Genomic DNA, 23,165 nt, shown 5'->3' on the forward strand with positions numbered 1-23,165 from the left:
CTCAAGAATCCAGGAAGGATCCCAGTCTGAGAGCTCCCTCTGGTGGTTGTCTTAGTCACTGCTTGGAAATGGAAAATGTTTACTCAGCACACACACACTTCAAGTTCAAGGTTTTTAATTATTATTATTATTACTATTAACAGAGGCATTCCTTTGTATCTGAGACAACAGTGAACAGCAGCCTGGTTAAATCTTGAACACAAAACAGATCAAAAGTCGTATCAGATGAGTCTTTGGAAGATAAATCTACTGAAATTGGTTGATCAACTGCAGTCGTGCCACAGAGGTGTTAGACAGTGAGTGGCACTGTGGTATTAGAAGGCTGATAAAGTGCTCTGCAACATTCATAAAGACCTATTCAGCGGTCCTGAAAATGGCTTTGACTTGTAGATTTTGAGCCGTTTTGTAAAGAAAAAATAAACGTATTTGTATCAAGTAGGAATCAAACAATTTAAAATGAAACACAAAGTTTCATGTTTCAGATTTAAACCTAAAAGTAAAATCCAACCTTCTCAGCTCAACTTCTAGATAAGACCATTGACCTACTCGGTGTAGTTCACACATTCCTCTGCTCAATCAAAAAAAAAAAAACCTACATTTTCAGCTCATGCTGCAAAGTTTCATATTGCTCTTGTTTAACTCCTTCACAAATCAGGCAACATTGTGAAGTGAAATCATAACTTAGACAACAATTTGCAAGTATTTCTATGTTGGAAGGTTCATTCAGAAGAAGCATGCTTTGTAACAAAATATATATGTATATCTCATAGCATCTCCTTATACTGATAACCACGTGCAGACTAAATTAAAGGCAATTCAAAGCAGGCTACCTTCAACACAATCCAAACTGATTTTCAACAGATGCAGAACTATGATTGAAATTTCAAACTGATCACAGCTAACACAACACCCTCAGCAGACGAAGGACCGCACGCTTAAAAACAAACAAAAAAAGCAACTAACCTCATCAAGAAAAAAAATGGCAACAGAAAAAAAGAGCTTAAATACCCCGATCCCGTTACGAAACATGCTGAACTTAATTATTCTTGATTGTCACCAGAACATACAATATGTACATTATGAGGCATCATAAAGGTAAGGCAGACAGTTAAATACGTCACTGCTGAACCTGGTTTGTCGGTTTTTCGCAGATATGGAAAGGCGCAGAGGCCACAAGTGTGGAAATCTAGTGCATCGTTTCACCTACAGCTGTTTAAGAAAATCTCCTGAGGTACCGTCGTGAATCAACAGGGAAGGAAACAAAATCTAAATCTAACACGATGATTTTGTGGAAACGCCCCTTCGTGAAGACATATTTTCGCCAAAGAATTAAGTGTCACAACAGTTGCATAAGAACAAAGTTTGGGTGCGTTTCTGTGAAGTTGCCAGCACTGCACCTTGCAGTGATCCATAGACGCAACACTTCTGAAAGGCCACCTGAGTAATATCGAGTACCACACTGAGCAGCGGATGTCGTACTGTGGATGGAGCTGGTTGTAGAAGACATTCGGGTTGAGGTCAGGACCCAGACGGTTCAAATAAGGGCTGATGACTGCTTTAATTCTTTAAATGTCTACAGTCTTTGGTTAGTGGTGGAGCTGGAGCCTTAGTCATGAACATTTCGGCTGGTGAAAGGCAACAAACTGGTCAAAGTTTAGAAATCCTCCTTGGCTGCCAAATTCTTTCCAGAAGTGGAATGAATACATTTAAAAAGTTCATGAAGTTTTTCTTTTGCTTGGAAAATAAATACTCTATATTTTTAAAAAGTAGTTGTATAAAAATCACTGGATCTAAAAAGGTTTCTATCAAGCGCTGCCCAAAAAGGACATAAATATCAAAAGAGACTCTTTTTATAATCTTTCCTAGTTAGGCTGGACTCTTGACGGAGGCCTAATGGGACACAATTACTCTTCCATAGGAATGTAAGATAAGATGGAGTGCTCTTGTGCAATTGCAGCCAGTTCTTTAAGGAACTCAGTGAAGAGGATGGTAGCGAAGACCTCGGTCCGCTCCAGGGAGATAGCTTTGGGTTTTGGTGGGGGTGAATTCTTTAGGATCCTTCCCCCCTCGTGGTGGTTGGAACCGCTGCTGCCGCCGCTTTTGTCTGTGAGGATAAAGATTGAATGAGTTGCACCGACTAACAACCACGTGAATACGCTGACATACTGTACATGCAAAAGTCTGGATTCAAAGATATTCTCTAAACATATTTCCGTTTCCTGATTTCTAAATACTACGCTCTGCTCGTCTAAATAATTCCCTTTAAAATTCCTTTCTTCTGACAACAGTTTTTCAAGCCTGCTCAGCTCTGAACCTACAGGGAATATAGTTCAAAACCCCGGCTAGAGCTTCAGGGCTAGAAAGAGAAAGCAGCTCAACTCCAAAGACACACAACTTAAAGAACTCAGCACAGGCAGTTAGATTTATTCTGGTACCAAACAGGAGCCCAAAAACAACCAATCAGGAATGCCGATGTTGCCTTGAACCATATTTAACACCATGCTGGTAAGGCTCAGGAATAATAAACAGTAAATCTAATGCAATCTGCCTTACTAACCATCTGGAATCTACCAAAATACTTCCCAGAAAGCTTTTACAAACAAACTATTCCTGGCAGGGCTAGCAGGGTAGCTTATGGGTTCTCACAGTATAATCAAAGAGATATATACATATATAAATAGATACTTGATTTTTCATACTGTTATAGAGCCGTGCAGATTTCAATAAGAGCTAAAACAGAAAAGGAGAATCTGAGCTGTTGTCACCTGTTTCTATGAACGAGGGCTCCCGAGCCATTAGACAGTGTTGGGCAGCAGTGATCAGCTCTGTAAAGTCCTTCTTGCTGGCAGCCAGCTCCTCTATCTGGTTCTTTACAATGGCTAGTACCTAAAACACAAAGCAAAAGCAACATGATTTGCATGTGCACCATTTACAGAGGTGATATGATTAAGGCTCAGATAAAGACAAGCGACTTAAAACTAAAAGTGCCAAGTATTTCCAAATCCCCCAACTAAGACCTCAAAACTTGAGGGGTTACCTGGTAAAGAGAGCGAACAGTCGGCTGAAAAACCAAGTTGGTGTTGAGGAGGAAGGAGCGCAGCAGAGGCTGAGGGTAAGCAGCTAACTGGGCCAAGATACCCGTCAGCAACAGGTTGACATGAAGCGAGTTGGATAGCATGTTCTCCAGACGAGATAAAAGCACGCTGATGAATGGACCTGCAGGGAAGGAGGTTCAAAATAAAAATTCTTTCCAAATTCATTTTTGAACAAATGATGAGACTCCTACAGAGCTAAGATATTCCTCAGCTCACCTGTAAAAGGTAGTGAATGGTTTTTAGTCGCACTCCCGCTGCGAAACCTGTTGATTGTCCCAAATGGTGAATGCAGTTTCTCTGGCTCTGGCGTTTCAGCAGAGAAGGAGGCGAAATCCATCTCGTCCTCCTCCACCACCTCCACAGGCGTGATGGGCTTCTTCACCTCTCTGTCAGCTTTGACCTGTTTTCCACCTGCTTCGGGGTCCAAAGTGCGAATGAGCTCTTCATACTGAGCCAAGAGATCGTCACCCAACGCTACAGCAGTCGTGTTTTGGAGGTTGGCGTTGCAATCCGTCTGACCATTAGCCTTTGCGTCCAAGCTATTCCTGCTATTATCAACGATCGCAGAGCCTGGAAGTGTTAGATTGAGCCCATTTTTGAGGGGAATGTCAGCTGAGCCTGGCTTGGTTTCTTCCGTTTGCGAGCTACTGGGTTTACTGGTGCGCTCGACATCGCCGGAGTCTTTCTTTGCGATGAGATCGTACACCATGACGTCATCCTGGAAGTCGTTCTCCTCGATGTATGAGCCTTTAACCAACATTCGTGCTGTTCTCCTCATCTCCTGGATGTGCTTCGGGGGCTCAGCAGGAGGCGGAGGGGGAGGTCTGCTCTCTGCCGGAGCATCGGCGGTCTGCACGGGGCACGCGTCGTAACTGTCGTCCCACTCCAGCTCCAGCTGGTTGACAGGAAGCGGGTCTGTACCCGGCAGCACGCAGGATCCTGCTTGCGATGCAAAGGGATGTTGAGCTTTCTTGAGAGCGATCTGGGGGTGCCGACTCGTTAGCCCCGGCTCTTCGAGGACGCCCGGCTGGTATTTCTCAGGAGGTGGGTCCTCGCCATCGTACGGGGCTGACCACACCCGGCAGGCACGTATGCAGCTACTGATGCTCAGACGGGCGTCGTAGAGGTAATGAAGATAACTGACATCCAGGTAGATTTCTGACCCGATGGTGCAGGAGTTTCCTGAGCCATCATTTTCTTCAGAGAAACTCATTTCTTCCTCTGATTTAAAAAAAAAGAAAGAAAGAAAAAAACAGATAAGAACTGTTGATAAAAGCTGGTGTGCCTCAGCACAGCACTCACACAGAGCACAACTAATGAGTTTGACATGTAACTACAGGGGGTAAAGTGATGTAATGCATCGAAACAGCGGGAGATCTCGCCATTTGATAAAATACTCACAATCAGCCCCGTTACATGTTGGTTTCCCAATTAAATGCAGATCTACACCTTACAGTGCGCCATATGTCTGAACAGATTTGGGAAACGTTCCATTAATAAATTATCCCATTTTCATTTTAGTTCCTCAACCACCACATTAAAGGATTTTTTTTTTCACCATTTATGCCAAATTTTCTGACATGTTATTAGGTTATAATATCCAACGTTATCCAAGTGAGTTGATTTGAGCCCATTATTCAGCCAGTTAGACTAACTAACCAACTGGAATAACTGGAGCACTTGACCATGCTTTTCTACTTGGGTATTGACAGATATGGATACTTATCCATGTCTCTCAGGAATATAATATATGTGGAAAGATCCGAGAGCATTTAATAATTTTTAAGGTATTACATGTATTTAAAGTTTGTTGTTGCCATGACAACAGACACGGTCTATTAATCTTTCCTTGGGAAAAGAAAAGGTGTTAACAGTTAATTTATTATTTTTGTTCTGTAACGTTAAATACAGTTAACAGTGTGCATTTTAACATAGTAAGCAAAAATAATCAAGCTTTTCAAATAGAAAAGAACTGTTTTACACCATCAGGTTAGGGCTGAGCAGTTGATTGAATTTTCTTAATATTAAACAGCAAGCAAAAGCAAGTCGCTGTGTGAGGATCTGCCTGCATGAGCCAATCACAGATGTTCCCTGCAGTGCACTGCATGAACTTCCCTAGGTTTAGCTTGGATCAGTAAAAAAACATAAAAATTAAATAATTAATTAAAATAAAACGGAGCAACAACAGATAACAGACCGTCTAAACAACAATCAAATGTCTGGCACAGCAGGAGGCGAAGAGCTTCTCCCTTGAAGCAGATCATCATTTGATGTTTGGAAATATGCCAAAAAGCAACACAACCAACTTATTCAACCGCCTGAAAACGCAGAATTAACTGCAGTGTAGTTAATGCAAAATTAATAATTTAGGCTTCAGGAAGGCGGTAAACATGCTGGACGAAAGACTTCATCATACCAAAGTCACTGTGGCCATACATTTTACTATAAACACAAAAAAAACCTGCAAAAAACCTGCAAAAGTAATACTCGATTGTTCTATTTGTTACCTGTGTTTCCCGAATTGTCAGGAGTCTCTCCGCCCTTGGAAAACAGAATGGAGTCCAGCTGCCGGAGTGGCGGCGGGCTGCGATCGGGAGAGCAGCAGGATGGCGTTAACGCCAGGATTTTCGCTGCTGAGGCCGAATAGCAGTCCCGCTCCCTCACTACACGTCTCTGACTCAGCATCATGTGATTACAGGGGATCAGGTACCTGGGGAGGCATATGAGAGGGAGATGTCAGGAAAGCCAACGTGTGGCTGTAGGCAGAGAATGGTGAGGAGGGGACAGCGGGCAGATGGTAACAGCGGGAGGTTGCGAGTAAAAGCTCATCGTAATGTAAAGCAATTAGATGCAGCATGTTACCACGAGTGGGACGTGTCAGCGTGCGGGCCGCTCACCTTAATACGAGCTGCAGCATCACATCTTCACAGTATAAACCAATGAGAGTGCGGAAGAGTGCCAAGGACACAATCCCCAACTGTAGAGTTTAATCAAGTCAGAGAGACACAACAGAGCAAATTTTAAACACTAATTTATTCAGTCCTGAAGATATTTGCACAATAAATTTCACAATATAGGAGAACTGGTTAAACAATCACATATGTTTCCTGTAACAGTAGAAAGAGCATCTGGGACCATTTGTAAAACCTGTTCCTGGCTTATTAAACCTGAGCCATGCTCTATGTGCTGCATGGCAAAACTCGTTCCCTTAGCTGTGTGCTGGGTTACCTGGAAAGGTGTGTTGATGCGGCTGACTAGAGTATCCAAGATATGGACGTTCTCGTGACGGTGGAGGAGGATGAAGGAGAGGAAGGTCTGCAGCAGTGCTGGCTCGGTTACACTTCGCAGGAAGAGGTCCAGGTAAGCTGTGGTGGTCATCACCTCCTCCAGGGTCACCTGTACACACGCAGGAATCAGTCAGCAGAGATTGTGTGAGTGCCACAATAAATGATCAAATATTAAAACCTGATTCTGTATCGTAGCAGTACTGAATTAAGGATTCATTTAAGCGAGGGAAATTAGGTAATTAGGTAATTTAATTATTGCGTGCGGTATTGCCTCATTATAAAAGAACTAAACAAATCATTGCATTATATAGAATTAAATATGATGTCCTTGACTATACATTAAATAGCCTAGAATATGGGTCGTCTTACACTTTCTTCCAACTCTCTCTCTTGATAGTTTAACCTAACTAGTGTCCTTTTTACCTTTAGACACAGCCCAGTTCATGGATTTTCTGATGCCAAGCTCATATTTAATGGATGACAGTGACGGTGATAGCTATCAGCTCAATTAATTTCTTGGGTAGAGGGGAAGAAATAAGAGTCATTTTTGGAGTGTTTATGCTTGTATGTTTTTGTTGACACACCGCGTCGTCCTGCAGAATAACCGCTTTCTGTAATTGGGAAATGAAACAGCAAAATGGCAAGTACTTCCTTTTACCCAGGTGAAGAGAAATTGCGCTACTGCTAACCTTGTGGAGTGCTGGTGCAAGGACAGGCACAAGGAAACCATTGTAGATGTAACTAACCAGCTGGTCTCTGATATCAGGGTGGGCCACCTGGGAGCAGTCAATATCAAGGAGCATGTCAGTCAAGCGTGTAGCCAGGCAGGAGGTTGCAGCCATTTATCACACGTGAATGCATTTTTCATGAGGCAGAGCTTTTATCGTGCGGCTCACGTCTTCACCTGAATAACAGCGTTGCAGAATTCCAGTGAGTTGAGAAACTGGATGAGTGATGGCATCTGAAGCCAGTCCTCTTTGTGCAGGCAGTGCCACTCTTCATTGGGGACCTCCAGCTTGGTGGGCAGAGATGAATACAGGCCGCTCAACCCTGTGGCCAGCACCTGCCAAATGAGGTTTTTATATTTAATCTATGCACCGTTCATATAAAGTTTCCTCCAGAACCAAAATATAATTCAAATTTGTGGTTCTAAGTATAATTTACTTTTAATTTTGGGTAATTAATTTTCTTTAATTGAATCATTGAGACAAATTGTTTAAAATAATGACATTCCCATTACTCTCATGCATGAGGTAAGTACAGCTACATTATAACGGCCCTTTTACCTGAACATAGGAAAAAGCACACTGTGTTGCACATACATGCATCATGTAATATAAGAAGTCTATTAAAAATCATCTGCCATAAATTGATTACAGAGAGAATGTTATAAACTTCATTAAACATTAACGAGGTAGTGTACCATATAGCAGATGCAGACACACACACACCTCCTCTGCTGTCAGTTTTACCTTAAGCTTCAGCAGATTTATTACTGTGTTTTACTACAAAGCTAAAACACTGGTGTAAATCACTTCTTGGCCTCTGCTTTGTAACTTGTAATGCAAATATAAGCGGATGCAGCAGTCTACATATCAGCCTGCTGCTTTCTCCTTGCACAGATTTATGCCTCCTATGGATCAGCTCAGCTCGGAGACCTTTAGCAGTATTTGAGATGCGACGTGACTAATGCTTTCATTTCAAAATAAGATTCCATCTTATTTTGAAATCCTTGTGTTCTGGGCCAGATTATCCAGGCATTCTGGGCATATGTCCACAGGCCTCAGACACAGTTGAGGGCCCACCCAAGCACCAAATAAAAAAAAAGAAAAAATAATACCAGATTTTGATTCTCTTAAACTTTTTTGGATCATAAAAACATATATCATGGGCGCAGTGTAAGGTACCCTGCTCTCCACAGGCACACATTCCCATATGATCTGTCTAATTACTTAAGAAGCAAAAAACGTGTAATCATCAAATCAAGTTGGCGCGTGCCCATCGCATATTTGTGCCCAGGGGTCTTTAACTGGGCATGCCTGCATTGTAAGTACCAAGAACTGCTTTACAAATGCAACACAGGCTATACCAGCGCAACCAAATTAAAGTGTAAGATGAGTGACATTATTAGTATTGTAGTATTGTACACGTTCCTCTGCAGCATTATTCCGCTGTGCCCTTCTTGTAGACGCCAGTGGAACCAATTAAATTCTGTCTGCATTCAAACCTCATTTTGAAAGCACTGTTTGCAGCCGTGAATTAATGACGTTATTTACATGGGATTATCTTGCAGCTGTGCTGTAATCTTATAAATGCCACACATTTGGTGCCAGATTTTTATTTACCCTTGTTTTGGGGTTTGTTTGTTTTTTTGCTTTTTTAAGCGAGCCCATGAATTAATCACCATCTGCTCTCTGACTAATTATGACACCCAGACACAGAAATGTCAGGGAACAATGCTGCCAATGTTAGTGCGTGAGTGGGATTATTTAGTATTTAGAACAAAACGATTCCTTTTGAATTTTACAGAAAGTGAGCCGCTGAGCTTCCATTTGGGACTGACCGGACAGAAGAAGGTGTTCTCTGCGATGTGTTTGGCCACTCGCTCATTCTCAGCAGACAAAGACATGATGAGCAGTAAGGCATCTCTGGCTTGCTGGCCCACCGTGCCCTCTCTGTGAATAAAAGGGATGAGCAGGGAGAAGATGAGGAAGTTGGTGGCTCCCTGATCCTCGCTCGTGTGGAAAAACAGCTCCAGAATTGAAGGGTCCTTCGCCAGGACGTAGCACAGCTGGTTGAGCAGCAACACCAGCTCGGCTTCAACCGCAGGCGCAGTGGTGCTCGAACAGGAGGACAGCAGCATCATGAGAGGCCGCAGGATGGGCTTGTGGTGCAGCAGAGGCTGGCGCGCCTGGCCCACCAGCATCTCGTACATTTTCAGCTGCTCCAGCTTCATGTCGTCCGTGAACTCTCGACGGAGGCTCCACACAAACAGACGCTCCATCACGTTCTCCATCACCACAAACTCCAGGATGGGGCCCATGGCTCCGGCCTGACCGCTCTCCTCCTCCATCAGCAGGAACAGCATGTGCTCCACATAATTCTGCACCGCGTTTGCCTCGTCTCCAGGGATGGGGCCGAAACGAGAGCTGCCGCTAGAGCCGGCGGTGAGGTTGATGACACTGAGGGAGGACAGGGCGGAGCTGCTGCGCAGGGGATCATGCTTTTCAAGGATCTTCACTACCTACAGTACAAGAGAAGAGGATGATATGAGATCTTAGACTTTTACGTCACCCAAGAAAGTGTCTGTCATACAGATAAACTCCTGTTATCTTTGATCTAACCTCTGTGGTATAAGAGGTTAGATCTGAAATGTTGGCGTTTTATGATGCTTTTATTACAATACGATGCCATGAAAACCACACATGCTGGATTGCTAACAGACAAACAGACCCTACTTTGTGGGGGAAACTGTGTAATTGTTTTTAATGAAATACTAAATTGCCTCAGTTTAAACTTCTCAGACGTTTTCTATGTTCTTATGGGAATAAAATATGGGTTTGTGAGATTTGCAAATCATTGCATTCTGTTCTTATTTACACTTTACACAGTGTCCAAACTTTTTTGGAAGTGGGACTGTATGCAATACAAATAGGTACAATCACTTCCTTATTCCTGACAGGTTCAGTTTCAACAGAAGTGGAGTGAGGACAAGCAGCACTGTATGAATAAACTCACTTTGGTTGCACAGAATAATACAGTCCTTTGTGTATCCAGTCCCTCCCGTGTGTGTGTGTCTGCTGTGTAGAAACCAGTGTCACAATAATGGAGCCAGTGTCCCCAAGCTGACGCTGCTGCCATGACAATAACAGTCTGTGTATGAGATAACTGGGCATGGCTAATGGCAGCAAGAGAACAGAGTCTGTAATCCCAGCCTGAGCTCAGTGGAACAAGCCACAGGGATCAGTCCAGCTCAGGCTCTCCTTCCAATTCTGAAGTAACAGGAAGGAGGCAGGGGATAAGATTTTCCCAAACTGAACAGCTGGAAGAATGGAACCATGATCATGAACCACCTTACACTGGTGACGTTATGGTCGGTTCCAAAAGGGGTCAGTATTCACAGTGTTTTTTGTTGTTGTTTTTCAGGATTTGCCCAACGATGCTGATTGGTGGCATTATTTTACATATTAAGCTGGAACATGAGAGATACAGAGGCCTTTTAAAATGTGACGAAGAAGTAGGCTCAGGCTGGATCAATGTCAAATATTTCCCAAGAGCAGTCAGTCATTGTTATGCTATGGATGCTGGCATAATAGTGCCATAGATATGGGAGGATCCTCAAATGACAGTAGTATCATATTGCCAGCCCCCAGTGCCTCACTGTGTCTGTGACAGTAACTTCAGTTAACCATCAGACAGAGCAATGGACACATTGAATCATTCAGAATAACATTCATGGTTTAAAGACAGATCTTCACTGTACTCAATTATGAAAAATCAAGACTGCAAACGCCAGTGAGGAAGGAAAAGTCAAGTGTCATAGCAAATTCAGACAAAACTGCCAGATTTTCTTGACGACTAAAATGAATCAGAGACCTTTACAGGATCACCATAAACACGCTGCCCACACTACACACAGACTACAGTTAAAGACTGTTGCCAGCAACTGACAGATCACTTAACGTGACGCAACACACAGCTCCGTGACGCCTGGAGAGAAGCTGATAAGAGCCAGCAAATGAACCTAAAGCTAATCTTCAACTCTGAAACAGCCAGAGCTTCTCACACAAAGACAAGGTCATTACTTACAGCGTGTTCACTGTTTTCTGAGCTGAAACAAGTCAAGAGCATTCTTATCAGGCTAGAGATTAAGTAAGAATGAAAACAAAACTCTGTGTGAGGTGGATTTGTGCTGCCTGAAGCAAATCGAACTTTAATCCGAGCCCAGAGTTTTTGATTACGGCTACTGTCAAGATGGGGATGAAAAATATGAAGCTGAGCAGACAGCTAGCAAAGACGGCCACATGACTCATGAGGTGTCTGTTGACATTGCTTAGTATTAGCTGCAACAGACTGATCGTGTTTATTTCACAGTTACAGTTGTTATTAAAAATATCCCATTTGTGTGACAAGTTGAAAAGTGTAAAATCTACAATTGTGCAAAATTTTAAATGCTTTGAATGTCTTGTACATCATTAAACGGTTTATCATCACTAAATCCCCAGATGTTTCACATTGGCACATTAGTTATACAACCACTCACATAATAAAGAGCTGTATAAAGAGCTAACATCTCTAAAATGTCAGGAGTAGTTAGTCATTATGAGAAGTGTTTGTGAACTAAAAATCAAGAATGTGGGATACTGTTTGTCCGTGATTTGAAAAGCCCAGTGCGTGCTCCCGACCAAGGGAAAACCAATTCTACAGGGGAGACCTACCTCAGCACTTGTGCAGGTGAAACCAAAGGGAAGATATGCTTCACCATATTTTCTAGTCTTTGGCTTAGAATGAAGTTGGTTTGGAAACATATTCAGCTATGCTTCATCTCCTGCTTTGCGTGGGCGCCCCGTGCTAGCAGTGTCCAAGCGTTTTGGGGTTTTTTTCACCCTTAATACAAAGAAAACAGAAAACCCCAACAATTACACAAACCCCTGTGAACAAGCGCTTTGGTGACAGTGGGAAGGAAAAACTCCCTTTTAACAGGAAGAAACCAGAACCATGCTCAGGAAGGGGCAGCCATCTGCCACATATTTAGATTAGAGTTTAACACAATGTCTTTAAACTTGCATAGTTTTAACACTAATGAAACCAAAAGTGGGATTCTGCTTGATTTTGATAAATTCGGGTCAGTCATCACATTGACAACCATAAATGTAGATGGCAGTTACCATTATGCTTCTCTATGTCCTCATTATTCAGTGTCCCCCTGCCCCATGTTAATGTGTGCAGAGTTTGTTCATCTCTGTGTGGGAGGAGTGGGATTAACAGGCTGCCATGTCCTGCAGGGGAGTGAACAGGGACACAAGCTGCTGGAAAGAACCAGAAGTCTGAGACCGTCAGCCTTTTACCGCCAAGATTCCACTGGCCCTGCTCACACTGCAGTTTACTGTTATAGGGGGACTACATGAGTCATTTTTTGCCATCAGGTTTTGAGGAAGGAACTAAATAGAATGTGCATCTTTATTTACAAGATTTTAATATATTCACTTCACAAGGGTTTCGTTATATTCTACTGTACAAAAGTCTTATGCCGCATTATCGTTTCCAAGGAAAATGGAAAATGGGTGCTTTTTAACCACATTTTTGTTTGTGAACATGTTTGTTTAACCTTTTTAGAGGATATCAGGTGAATACTTCGGAAGTTAAGAGATCCAGATTCTTTGCTTCTAGTGTGAAAAACTAAGCTGGCTGGAGAATTCACAGTTCTGAGACTGTTAGCTTGGCGCTGGTGTTTTACCTGAGCCCAGTGGTTCTTGAACACAATCATGCAGGTCTCTGGGTCCACCCCTTTCAAGACCAGAGACTGTCCATCACGGTTTCCACTGGCAACCACAGAGGCCATCATGGTGACCGGATCGCACATGGGTTAAACCATGTCATAGGCAGGACAGGGAGGGCTTTCCTGGCTGCTCACTGGGCGTTACCAAAACCAGAGAAAGAGAGATGATCACAGGAGACCTGAGGAGTCAAATAAAAGAGGAAACACAAAATGACATCATACACAAAGCCAAAAAAAAGTTTGCTTCATAGGATAGCAGCACAATGATACGGCTGGTGATTGCTGCAGACTGCAACCCCTCTTTGCTTCTGCATGGCCAGCTAGGAGCTATGACAAGCATGCAGGAGAGAGAACAATAACAAGCCAAGTCAGAGGAGTCAGTCGAGGAGAGAAAGAGAAGCTGCTTCAAGTTAGACTTTACCGTCTCCTGCAGCAACTCTGCGCTTCACACCGAGCTGTCAAATCGCTTTTGGAATATATCATACGCCCCCATTGGATTCCTGCAGGCCCCTGGACATCACTCTCATTACAGAAATATTTTGTGACATCAGAAGGCGAGCAGCAATTGGGTGTGTCTGCTATGGCTGAGTGTGGGGATCAAGGAGGGTAAAAAGATTTAAATAAAATACAGGACAATGTTAGTTCTGTAGATCACACGTGATTAATTGCATGTCCCGCTTTTACTTCTGGATCAGAAATATTACAAAATGTATGAAAGCACTCTTCACACCGCTTGTTTGGATGAAGAACATATATTATTTTAGCCTGAGGGCAGCTTCGCACAGCAGTTCCAACACTCACACTGACACCATAAAAAATCTGGAAGAGACTCAATCTTTTTCCCCCGTAAGAAAGGAACTAGTTTGTTGTTTCCCTTGGAAAGCATGTTCATGGAAAGATTCATACAGCCAAAACTGAACAGAATGAGAGTAGGGCTTTTCGAAACAGAAACATGTGAGCTGCCATATAACCAAAACAATACGAGTTCCCTGCCACACAGTTCCCTGTGACACGCTTCCAGGTACTGTGCAGGCCTTTGCTTCACAAGAAAGAACATCAGGATGTAATACGGATCCCTTTCCTGTGTGTGCCGACAGATACCAACAATCAAACAAAAGGTCCACAGCCCAAGCCGTGGAGAGTACTTTCAACTAGAAATCAGTTTTACCGGATGAACCTGGATAAACTAATTATACTTAATATATATCAACAGCAATAGCATTACTTAACTATTAACATAAATGCGACAGGCTTTTTACCTGTGTATGAGAAGCCCAGCAGCTCATGGGAGCTCAGATTTGTTTTTTAAAACTGTAGATCTGCCTTAATGTTTTGTTAAACATTAAAAACTAGAACAGTTTTAATGTTTTATATTAAAGATAAAGTCCCAAAGCCAGTGAGCCACTATTAAGGCTTGATGTTTTACCTGTTGAGCTGATATGTGTCCACTTGAGTTGACAAGTTGTGTTGGGAGATCTTTAGGATTCATTACTGGGAAAACATACAGGTTGTTAAGATACTTCAATACGAACCAGCAGACTGACAGAGCCACCCCTACAACCCAACCACTAGCCTGGCTACAAGCAAACTTTCCAGCACTACACAATGACATGACAAAGTGCGTTTGTCTGTGAATACTAACACAATGATGGGACCAAGTCAGGCAGTCCCAATACGGAGGGCGATATGGAAACCGTCACCACAGGGGACCAACTGTAAAACACACAGCAGCTGCACAACATGGGGCCCCAATTTACGGCTTCTAGTCCCCAGCCCCTAAACACATCTCCTGACGAATCAGAGCTCACCACCCCCGCCCACCCGTCACTTTGCCCCAATACCACACAGAAACATCTCCGCCACCCATACACGTTAGGCTCACTTTGCCAGGCAAAACTTTTCAGCCATCTGCTTTCAGTTACGAGTGACTGCAGGCCGGTTAGATTCTCAAGAAGGAATGTGAAAGCAGCGTGGAGCGAGCGTGCTGGCAGGATTTCTTACCTCACGTGAATCATCTTCAACTGGCACAGGTCGCTAAGCAGACAAGGACCTCATTCTGCTCCTGTTGCACAAAAAAAACAAAAAAACAAAAAGAGAGACAGAGAGAAATATGAAAATATGTCCAGAGAGGAGCAGGAAGCGCCTGTGTGAGAGGCGAGGCATGGTGGGAAGTGACTGGACATGAGTAAGCTGCTCTGAGCACCAGTTGGATGGAGATGAAGAGGAGGTGGTTACAGGGAGGGAGCGAGGGAAGAGAAGGGAAGGAAAAGCAGAAGTGGGAGGGAGTGAAAAGGAAAAAAAAACAAGCTGAGTGAAAGTCTACAGAAAAATGAGGACATACAAGTACAAATTCCAGCAGTGCACACAAGAAGACTAAGATTACGTATACTGTATGGCAGCACTTAATATTCCTATAAGATTCATAATTCACAGAAGAATAACACGATTGTCCTTTCCAGTTTGTGATGTGACACTGCACAGCAGCCGTCCTGAGCTGCGAGAGGCCAGCTGCCCTCTCTGGCACCAGCACGGCCCATCATGTAAAACATGTCACTTGAGACAGCAGCCTTAAAAGTCTCAGGGTCCAACTTGTAGTTGTGTACACTGTAACACAAACCACAAAAGCTGCACGCTGCCTTCAATCCACGTTGAAATTCTGAGCAGATGCAATTCAGAAATGTGTCTTTCTTGGAAAGTGGGCAAGACTTTCCTAAAGCGTGACGTCGTGTATACAGCAACAGTCGGACGGAGACAGGTGTGTGCGTGTGTGTGTGGTACATGCACGAGTTCTTAGAAAAACACCAATCCAAGCGTTTGTTGACTCATCTTTGGCTCAATCCCAGCAGTACATTATACAAACTGTCCATCTGCACTCTGTTTAAAGCCACATAACATGTCTACATAAGAATAACACGGGGAGCAGTTTTGTTCAGAGCTCTTCAACCTGTGGACAGGAGGTGCTTACAAATTGAATTGCCAGCCTTGTGATTAATTATTAAACTACATGCAGCTCACAGCTGCTCCAAATTTGCCTTCGTTTTCCTATTTATGGCCTAACAGCAGATATTAGGACGCGGGTTGGCAGCTTGGTCAAACAGGCGCGAGGTGCTGACTGTAGAAGTTGAATCAAGAATGGTTGCTATGATTTAATCATTTATAACTGGTGTGATAACAGTGCTGTGTAATCACACCTCCTGAAAAGATCAAGAGGGATTAATTCCATTTTAAGTGAGGGTGAAGGTGCGGGCATAAATCTTTGTTACACAAAATGATTCATTTAAAACAAGTGAATCAGCTGAGTGGGCTGGGCAACACATGGTGGATTCTGACTTATAACACATGTCAGTGTAGTCGATTCTTCTGCTTTCAGCTGCTCCTTTTAGGGGCCAACACAGCGGACCATCTCTTTAACACACACCACCTGCATGTCCTTCTTCACTCCATCCATGGATCTTCTGCGTGGTCTTCCTCCTTTTCTTCTACCTGGTAACTCCATAGTCAACGCACTTTGTCCAGTATATCCATTAAACAGTAATATATATTTAGAAATATATTTGAGGTAGTGTAAAAGTAGTCTGGCCACAATCTGAGATAAATAAACAACAATAGATAACCATGGGACACAGTATAGTGAAGCAACATCAGGCTATCCAACAGACTGTATACAAAGTGGCCCTGAAAAGTGAAGCCAATGGGCAAACCAGCATTGTTTTCAAATGACCAGCAGGGGGCAGCTTCTCAGGTTGACCCAAGGCTCCCTCATCAGCGATCTCAATAAATATGTTCCAGCAGAGGTTTTGTTCTCGACTCTGCTATCAAGTTTCCTTTAGTACAGCATGAAGTTCATTTTCTAAGGCATCCACTTGCCTCCTCCCTTAAATGACTACCATCTGCACTGCACTGTTGTCACCCTTGTACACAAAAAAGGTCCAAAGTATCTTTTATTCTTCAAACCATCACATTTCTGAACATGAGCAACACAATTACTATTCAAATTATTTTTTACCAACGTTACTATGCAAGGAGAGTGAAAGTGTGTATATTGCGTGCTAATGTCTTATCTTGAACTGATTGTTTTACTGCATGTGTATACTCACGTCATGGGACATAAATGTAACTATCTATCTAAAGAAGATAAATCAGGGATATGCACTGCCACTCAATCTCTCAGTCAGATCCACACCTTTCTCATCCCATCCAGTTTCACAAGTGGATATCAGCTAAACAGCTGAAAGTAAACCAGTAAGTAATTTCCTTCACTTTTTTAAATTCTCTATAAGATCAGTAACCCTCTCAAGCTCTTTTTATATGAAAAAATGAGTCATGTAACAGCTGACTCTTTAGATATGTCACCTAACTTAATTGTTGCAGTTTAAGTCTAAGAGCAGATTAATGTTAACAAACTGATCCTACAATAGGAAAAAAAAATACCTGTATGAGCATGGGATTATTTTAGAGATTAAAGTATTGTATTATACATTGTTTGTTAGGATTTCTGGATTAGTTTGTTTACATTTTTTCTGCACCCTGTCTATCGTCTCGCCTTCCTGCAATGCCGTCTGGTCCACATCACACTGCCAGGTTCACTCGTGTGTCAGCATCACTGCCTCTCAACTGAATTTTCAGCTGTATTTCCTCCAGGTTTCCATGTCGAAACAGCCATCAGTTTTTGATACACAGGATAATATCAAAAGCTCCCGTTTCAGAATCACTTGTTCTTTTGTCAGGGGGTACAAGTTTCAAGATTAGCTCAAGCAGTGATTAGCTGCTCCTAGACAACAATACACCTGCAACAACTACCTCTCAAATCTCCATTCAGTACAGCAGGTTTCTTGACCTATTAATAGCCAAATAGGTCAGGATTTGGGCCCAGCAACAGAAAGGAGACTATGCCCCAGCGCTTTCTACTCAACTAATACCCCAACAATCCAACGAGCGTCCGACACAGCATGAGAACAAAGCCACTTATTTCTAAGAATTAAAATGTGCTTTTTGAAGAAATCCAGTTCTAGGCCTGTTATGGAAAATCGTGACCTACATTTACAGGTCTCATTTACAGTACCTGCTGTCGCACAAAGAGAGACAGACCACTCTTACCCATAAGTCACTGCTCTACTTGCTCAAAATAACCTGAAATACAGTAGAGTCATGAAAAGGTTTAAAATACAGGCTGCTGAAAACATCTTTTGTCTGTGTGAATCTGTGAGCTGCTTCTGAAAGAGTTTCTCCAGCAACTATCCAATTACAGTAATTTGATAATTACACATATTTGTTGCTTCCACATCAGAGTAACAAACATAATAAGACAGAAAGACTGGGATGCTACCTTCTTTTTCCTACAGCCCTGTGCAAAATTTTTGAGCCACCCCTCATTTTACTTTTATACTTTGCTTCAAAGGAGCCAGACATCTTGGTCACTTTTTAAAGTGCTCTTGAGCAATGGGACTCTGGGCTTTCTGAAGGTCTTTCGATGATTGTATTTCAGTCTAGTCCCTGGACCTGACCACACCACAGAGGAATGTTTTTTGTTATTTTTTGCTTAGGTATTTTTTTATGCCAGTTAACACTGATCTATGAACTATTTAGGCATAATTAGCGCTGTGTCTGAGCATAACAGACATCTCAGCAAAGAGCCAACTTTAAATTGTAGCTTTAGGTACTTTGCTACTAGCAGCCTGCCGCAGGAAAGTATGATTCGTTCCCCTTTCTTTAGCTGAATCTTTAAAAATACCAAAGACTGGGCTGGAAAAGTAGATGATGAACAAAAAGAGAAAAAAAACCCTACAGCACATGGACAGCATGTCAAATTCATGTCCTTAAGAAAGAAACTGTAAAACATCCTGCAAAGACCTGACACCAAACCTGAGAGATGAACAAGGAGAAAAGGCAGGTATGCCAATTACACAAGAACTGCACTGAGAATCAGTGATAGCAGGTGTTCTCTATTAATGAATCCAAATGGATTTTTCGCATCAAATCTACACCATTATATACAGAGGTGGTCACGAGAGAGGTACAGCGAAGAGTGTCTACAGCCATCTATAAAACACAGTGGATGCTGTGTCATGGTTGGGACTGCATTTCAGCAATTCCAATCCCATTGGCTCTGCTTTGGGAGTGCCTACCATCGCTAAGCAGCACATCAAAGACATTACATTCGTGCAATTTAATTGCGTGGTCAAATCTTTGTGCTTTTTGGAGTTATTTACCCACTAATTACATTTAAAGTAATGCAGTACGTTGCTTAATTACTCCCAGAAAAAGTAATTCATATGATCTTTCCCTTAGTATTTAGGTATGAACACGAAGCCAACAGCACAAAGCAAAGATGAAAAAACACACAAAGAGACTTCAAAGCGATCGCCACAGTGAGTCTATTTTAGAAACATGAACAGGCAGATATGGAGGCTGCAGCCTGACTGCTCATCACTGACTTTGTCACCAGCTGAAAATCAGGGTTTGGCTGCTGGGTTGAGATCAGCATTCACTCAGTTTTATCATCACTCTAAGTTCTTGGCTAGTTTAAATGTTAGGATGCTATCTGCACAGGTGCTTGCAAAGAGCCGAAGTTGTGTTAGCAGCATAATAAGATTGTTTCTGTTCTGGATGCAGTTTGCACATTGCCAAAGTGCTCTCATTCTTTTGTGTCTATATCCACGTTGCAGACTGTGCCACCATTTACCTCTTCCAGCACACAAACTGAAATCAGCTGATTGTAGCGCAAGTGCGACTGGAATCAATAAGCAGGACGGATATAAACAAGCAGACTAACAATTCCAAGGAATTGAACTACTGGGAAGTGGTTCTCTAGAAAAAAACAGTTCTCCGTACTGGGGATCAGATTTTGATCCACCATTGGTACCATCCAATTGGCAAAGGGTTCATTTTTCAGTAGGTAAAGATTCCAAACACACTATCAGTGGAGTAAAAGCATATCTGGATAAATCAAAAAAACTGTCTGGGGTCTTTCTGTGTGGCGTTTGTATGTTCTCCCCATGTCTGCGTGGGTTCTCTCTGGGTACTCCACCTTCGTCCCACAGTTTGGTAAATTAGTGATTCTAAATTGAACGTAGATGTGAATGGTTGTCCATGTCTGTGTTAACTCTGCGACCGACTGGCACCCTGTCCAGGTTGTACCTTAGCTCTATGACACTGGGATGGGCTTCAGCTGCCCGGGACCCTGAAATGCAGAATAAAACGTTGGATGAGGGTGGTGGTGGCTCCAGACTTTTGCTCAGTTTCATATCCTAGTGGTCGTCTCTATTTCTTGCTGCAGATCCTAGATGTTCAACACACTGAAAACTAACACCCACACTGAATTAAAAATGCTCAATTAAAAACTGAAAATGAAAAAATCAAATCCAAAGCTGTGACAAAGCCAACATAAATGGCCCTGTTTTTCCCCCCCCCCACTAATTTCACAGGTACAGTGCACCATTACTCAAAGCTCTGCGGGGTTACTTTACACTTGCTGTGCATCATTTCTAAAAATGGTCCTGGCAGCATTTAGGGCCTGCTGCAAATTCATGTCCTCTACATCAACATAAGAATCAGTGCATCATTACAAACATGTTATTAGAAAACATTCAAGATCCCATTTTAGCAACAGCATTGCATCACACCTCTGTCACAGTGCCAGCTGCAAATGGTTGCACAAGTTTAAGTAATTACTTATTATCACGACACAGCGGCACACTAGACATCCATAATTTCTAAAGCTTAAAGAGCAGCACTCCAAAGGTAAACACCAAAAAGAGATTAGTTTCTGATGAATCAAAGTGAAATAAAGACACGAACTGATGGGAACAGATAGGATCAAACATGATGTAAAAATGAAAGAAATATTCACCTCTAGGCCTTTTGTCATTTCTTCTTTTCTGATCTGGTTTCGGCATTGTCAGCCGACTGCAATCCCAGAAGGTTTCATACACAAAGGTGTGTCCTGTGCAAATACCTGAAGGGCAGGACACACCTTTAACTCAGCGTAACGATCATATTTCTCGCTAAACAGGAGCTTTGATCAGCTGAGCATGAAAAAAAAAATACAACTTATTATGCTTCTTTTCTAAACCTACCTTTTATTAAAAGGTGCAGCATTCAAAGGAGAGTTTCAATGTTTCCATCAACTTAAAGGTGCTGTTTAAAGAGAAGAAACTCGCAGCAACCATAGCAACCCAGAGACCAACAGCCCCATTAAAGTGATAGCAGCTGCTGAAATATTTAGAGCTGTAGGTGAAACCGCTGAAGGGTAATGTAGTGTCTGGTCTGAGTGTTAATACGCCTCACTAATTCAATCAGCAGCACAGCAGGGAGGAAGAAAAGCCAATGTTATTATCCAGATGCTGACCACTGTGCCAGTTCATCATGTTTACAGGTGTCATACTAAAGTAAAGCTTAAATTACATATTATTAATAATATTATTACATTTTTTTATGTTCATTTCAGTCGTTGTTCGACAAAAAAATAAAAAGTGAAAGCAGCAGCTGTAACTAACTAGCTTAACTTTAACAGAGGTTAAGGCACAAGTAGCATCTCAAACCACCCAATAATACCTCATTTTGAAATCAGCACATACCAATAACAAAGGTATAAAATATCTAACGAGCAGCAAAAACATTTCTGTGAAAATATCTAACCAGCCAAAACGAAATTTCAACATGATTAGGTGATTAGTGCACAAATATTTCACCCCTAAAATTACATGTGTGTGAATTCTGTCAGATGTAAACACTACAGGCCAGATGTGATTCATTTAGCATTTGCTAATGCTAAATTAGCTTAGCTGCAACATTCCACTCTACAGTTTTTCTAAATGTTAATTTAATATAGTATAATATAGTACTTGTAGCAGTACTATATTGCAGTAAAAGAGTTCCCTATCCAAATAATACTAATCTTCCTTTGACTAAAATGAACAGTGCTTAGAAACTATTGAGAAAAGTAGACAGATAGCACGCTAACACTTTTGTAAAAAGCTACCTTTCTTCAAACAAAAACATTTTTATATCATGTATATGTTGCTTCATTCACTGAAATGCTGTTTCTTAGGCCACTATGTGTTCAGTAATGACGGTAACTAGCTTATGTAAGCAGATAACTTCGCTCCATGCCTGTGGATTTTCACATGCACACAACGGCTAATGGCTCGATTTGCCATTATATGCAAAATGATTCATCAACGTGCTCAAAGGCAGATTCTCAGTTTAGCTTGAAGGAAGCAAAAGGAGGAGAGGAAAAGAAGAAGAAAAAAAATCAGTTTTAAAAGGCAATACATAAAGCCTGAAAGAAAAAAAAATATGCCACTTAAAATAACCAAGTTCATTATACAAAGGGGATAAAACTAAGAGAGACTGACCAGAACACACAGAAACCAACTTTTAATCAACGTTATCCAATGTCTTGTGACTCTCTTAGTCTACTCTTAAGCGATAAAGCTTGAAAAAGCTTTTTACATCAGAGGTAGATAAGTTCCTGCTGCTGATATGAAGCATGAAGTCATCCTTTACCTGAATGCGGTCATCCTTTACCTAACTTCAATATATCTTAAAATGTTTATCAAAACATGCAAACAAATGATTTTTTAATGATCCCGATTTACAATTCAAAATTGGGGTGCTAATTCATTAGATTTACACAAATATTATAATTACTTTAAATGACATAATGGGACTCAGCTAGTCCACAGGGCAACCAGTAGATATTTCATTCTGCTTTTTGCTTCTTCTTTTTTTTTTTTTCTTTTTTTTTTTAATGAGAATTTTATTTCTGCTTCTTTTGAACAAACGCTATGATTTGTTGTAGACGATGATGCATATTTGAGTCTTGCTACACTGCGATACCATTGTTACTGAGGGAAACAATAACAATAGAGCAATATGATACAATCATGTAGACTTGATAGTATCATATTCTATGAGTTACACTCAAAAACTCTTACAGATAAAAGTCTGACAATATTGTATTGGACTCTGTAGAAAAAAATTAAATAAAATCTAAAAAAAAATTTTTAGCCAACACGTAAATCGCAATTATAAATCTCAGTGTTAGCATTTGCTAGCTTACTTACGAGGTTCTGGAAGTGTTTCCTAACAGTATCCTTATTTCACATTAGCAGTTTAATTGTGTACCTTTAATTATTTAAGCTTTGTTTATGAGAATTTTTGCCTATTCTGTTAGTTCTCTTCACAGAACGGTAAATGGACTGGTTTTTATATAGCCTGTGTAATTAAAGGTCCCAAATTTATAAAAATGGTACAGAAAACATGTCCTCTCTACCTTCCTCC

The 23,165-nt window shown here is 41.7% G+C and overlaps 1 protein-coding gene across 8 annotated transcripts in view; it reads right to left on the reverse strand.

Moving 5' to 3' along the window:
* Nucleotides 1-98: 98 nt before the first annotated feature.
* The window catches only part of fhip1aa (FHF complex subunit HOOK interacting protein 1Aa), a 29,067-nt gene continuing 6,000 nt past the window's right edge, over nt 99-23,165 (reverse strand). For 2 of the 8 annotated variants that reach the window (XM_085409602.1, XM_085409596.1), the window contains exons 2-14: nt 14,883-14,943; nt 14,308-14,372; nt 12,840-13,060; nt 8,946-9,626; nt 7,287-7,445; nt 7,072-7,158; nt 6,324-6,491; nt 5,993-6,072; nt 5,603-5,805; nt 3,312-4,316; nt 3,038-3,216; nt 2,766-2,886; nt 99-2,104 (exon numbers count right to left, since the gene is read on the reverse strand). In XM_085409602.1, coding sequence (XP_085265728.1) covers nt 1,905-2,104; nt 2,766-2,886; nt 3,038-3,216; nt 3,312-4,316; nt 5,603-5,805; nt 5,993-6,072; nt 6,324-6,491; nt 7,072-7,158; nt 7,287-7,445; nt 8,946-9,626; nt 12,840-12,965 — 3,009 coding nt within the window. In that variant the 5' untranslated portion in view covers nt 12,966-13,060; nt 14,308-14,372; nt 14,883-14,943 and the 3' untranslated portion in view covers nt 99-1,904. Of the gene's footprint in view, nt 2,105-2,765; nt 2,887-3,037; nt 3,217-3,311; nt 4,317-5,602; nt 5,806-5,992; nt 6,073-6,323; nt 6,492-7,071; nt 7,159-7,286; nt 7,446-8,945; nt 9,627-11,816; nt 12,150-12,839; nt 13,061-14,307; nt 14,373-14,882; nt 14,944-20,730; nt 20,836-23,165 lie in introns of those variants that run through there. The other 6 variants (XM_085409599.1, XM_085409598.1, XM_085409597.1 and 3 more) reach the window with 4 other exon arrangements.

The sequence above is a fragment of the Rhamphochromis longiceps genome, linkage group LG6 (genome assembly GCF_057381845.1).
Source record: "Rhamphochromis longiceps isolate RC_006_pf linkage group LG6, R_longiceps_female_GT1.1, whole genome shotgun sequence".
In the NCBI taxonomy this organism is placed as follows: Eukaryota; Metazoa; Chordata; class Actinopteri; order Cichliformes; family Cichlidae; genus Rhamphochromis; species Rhamphochromis longiceps.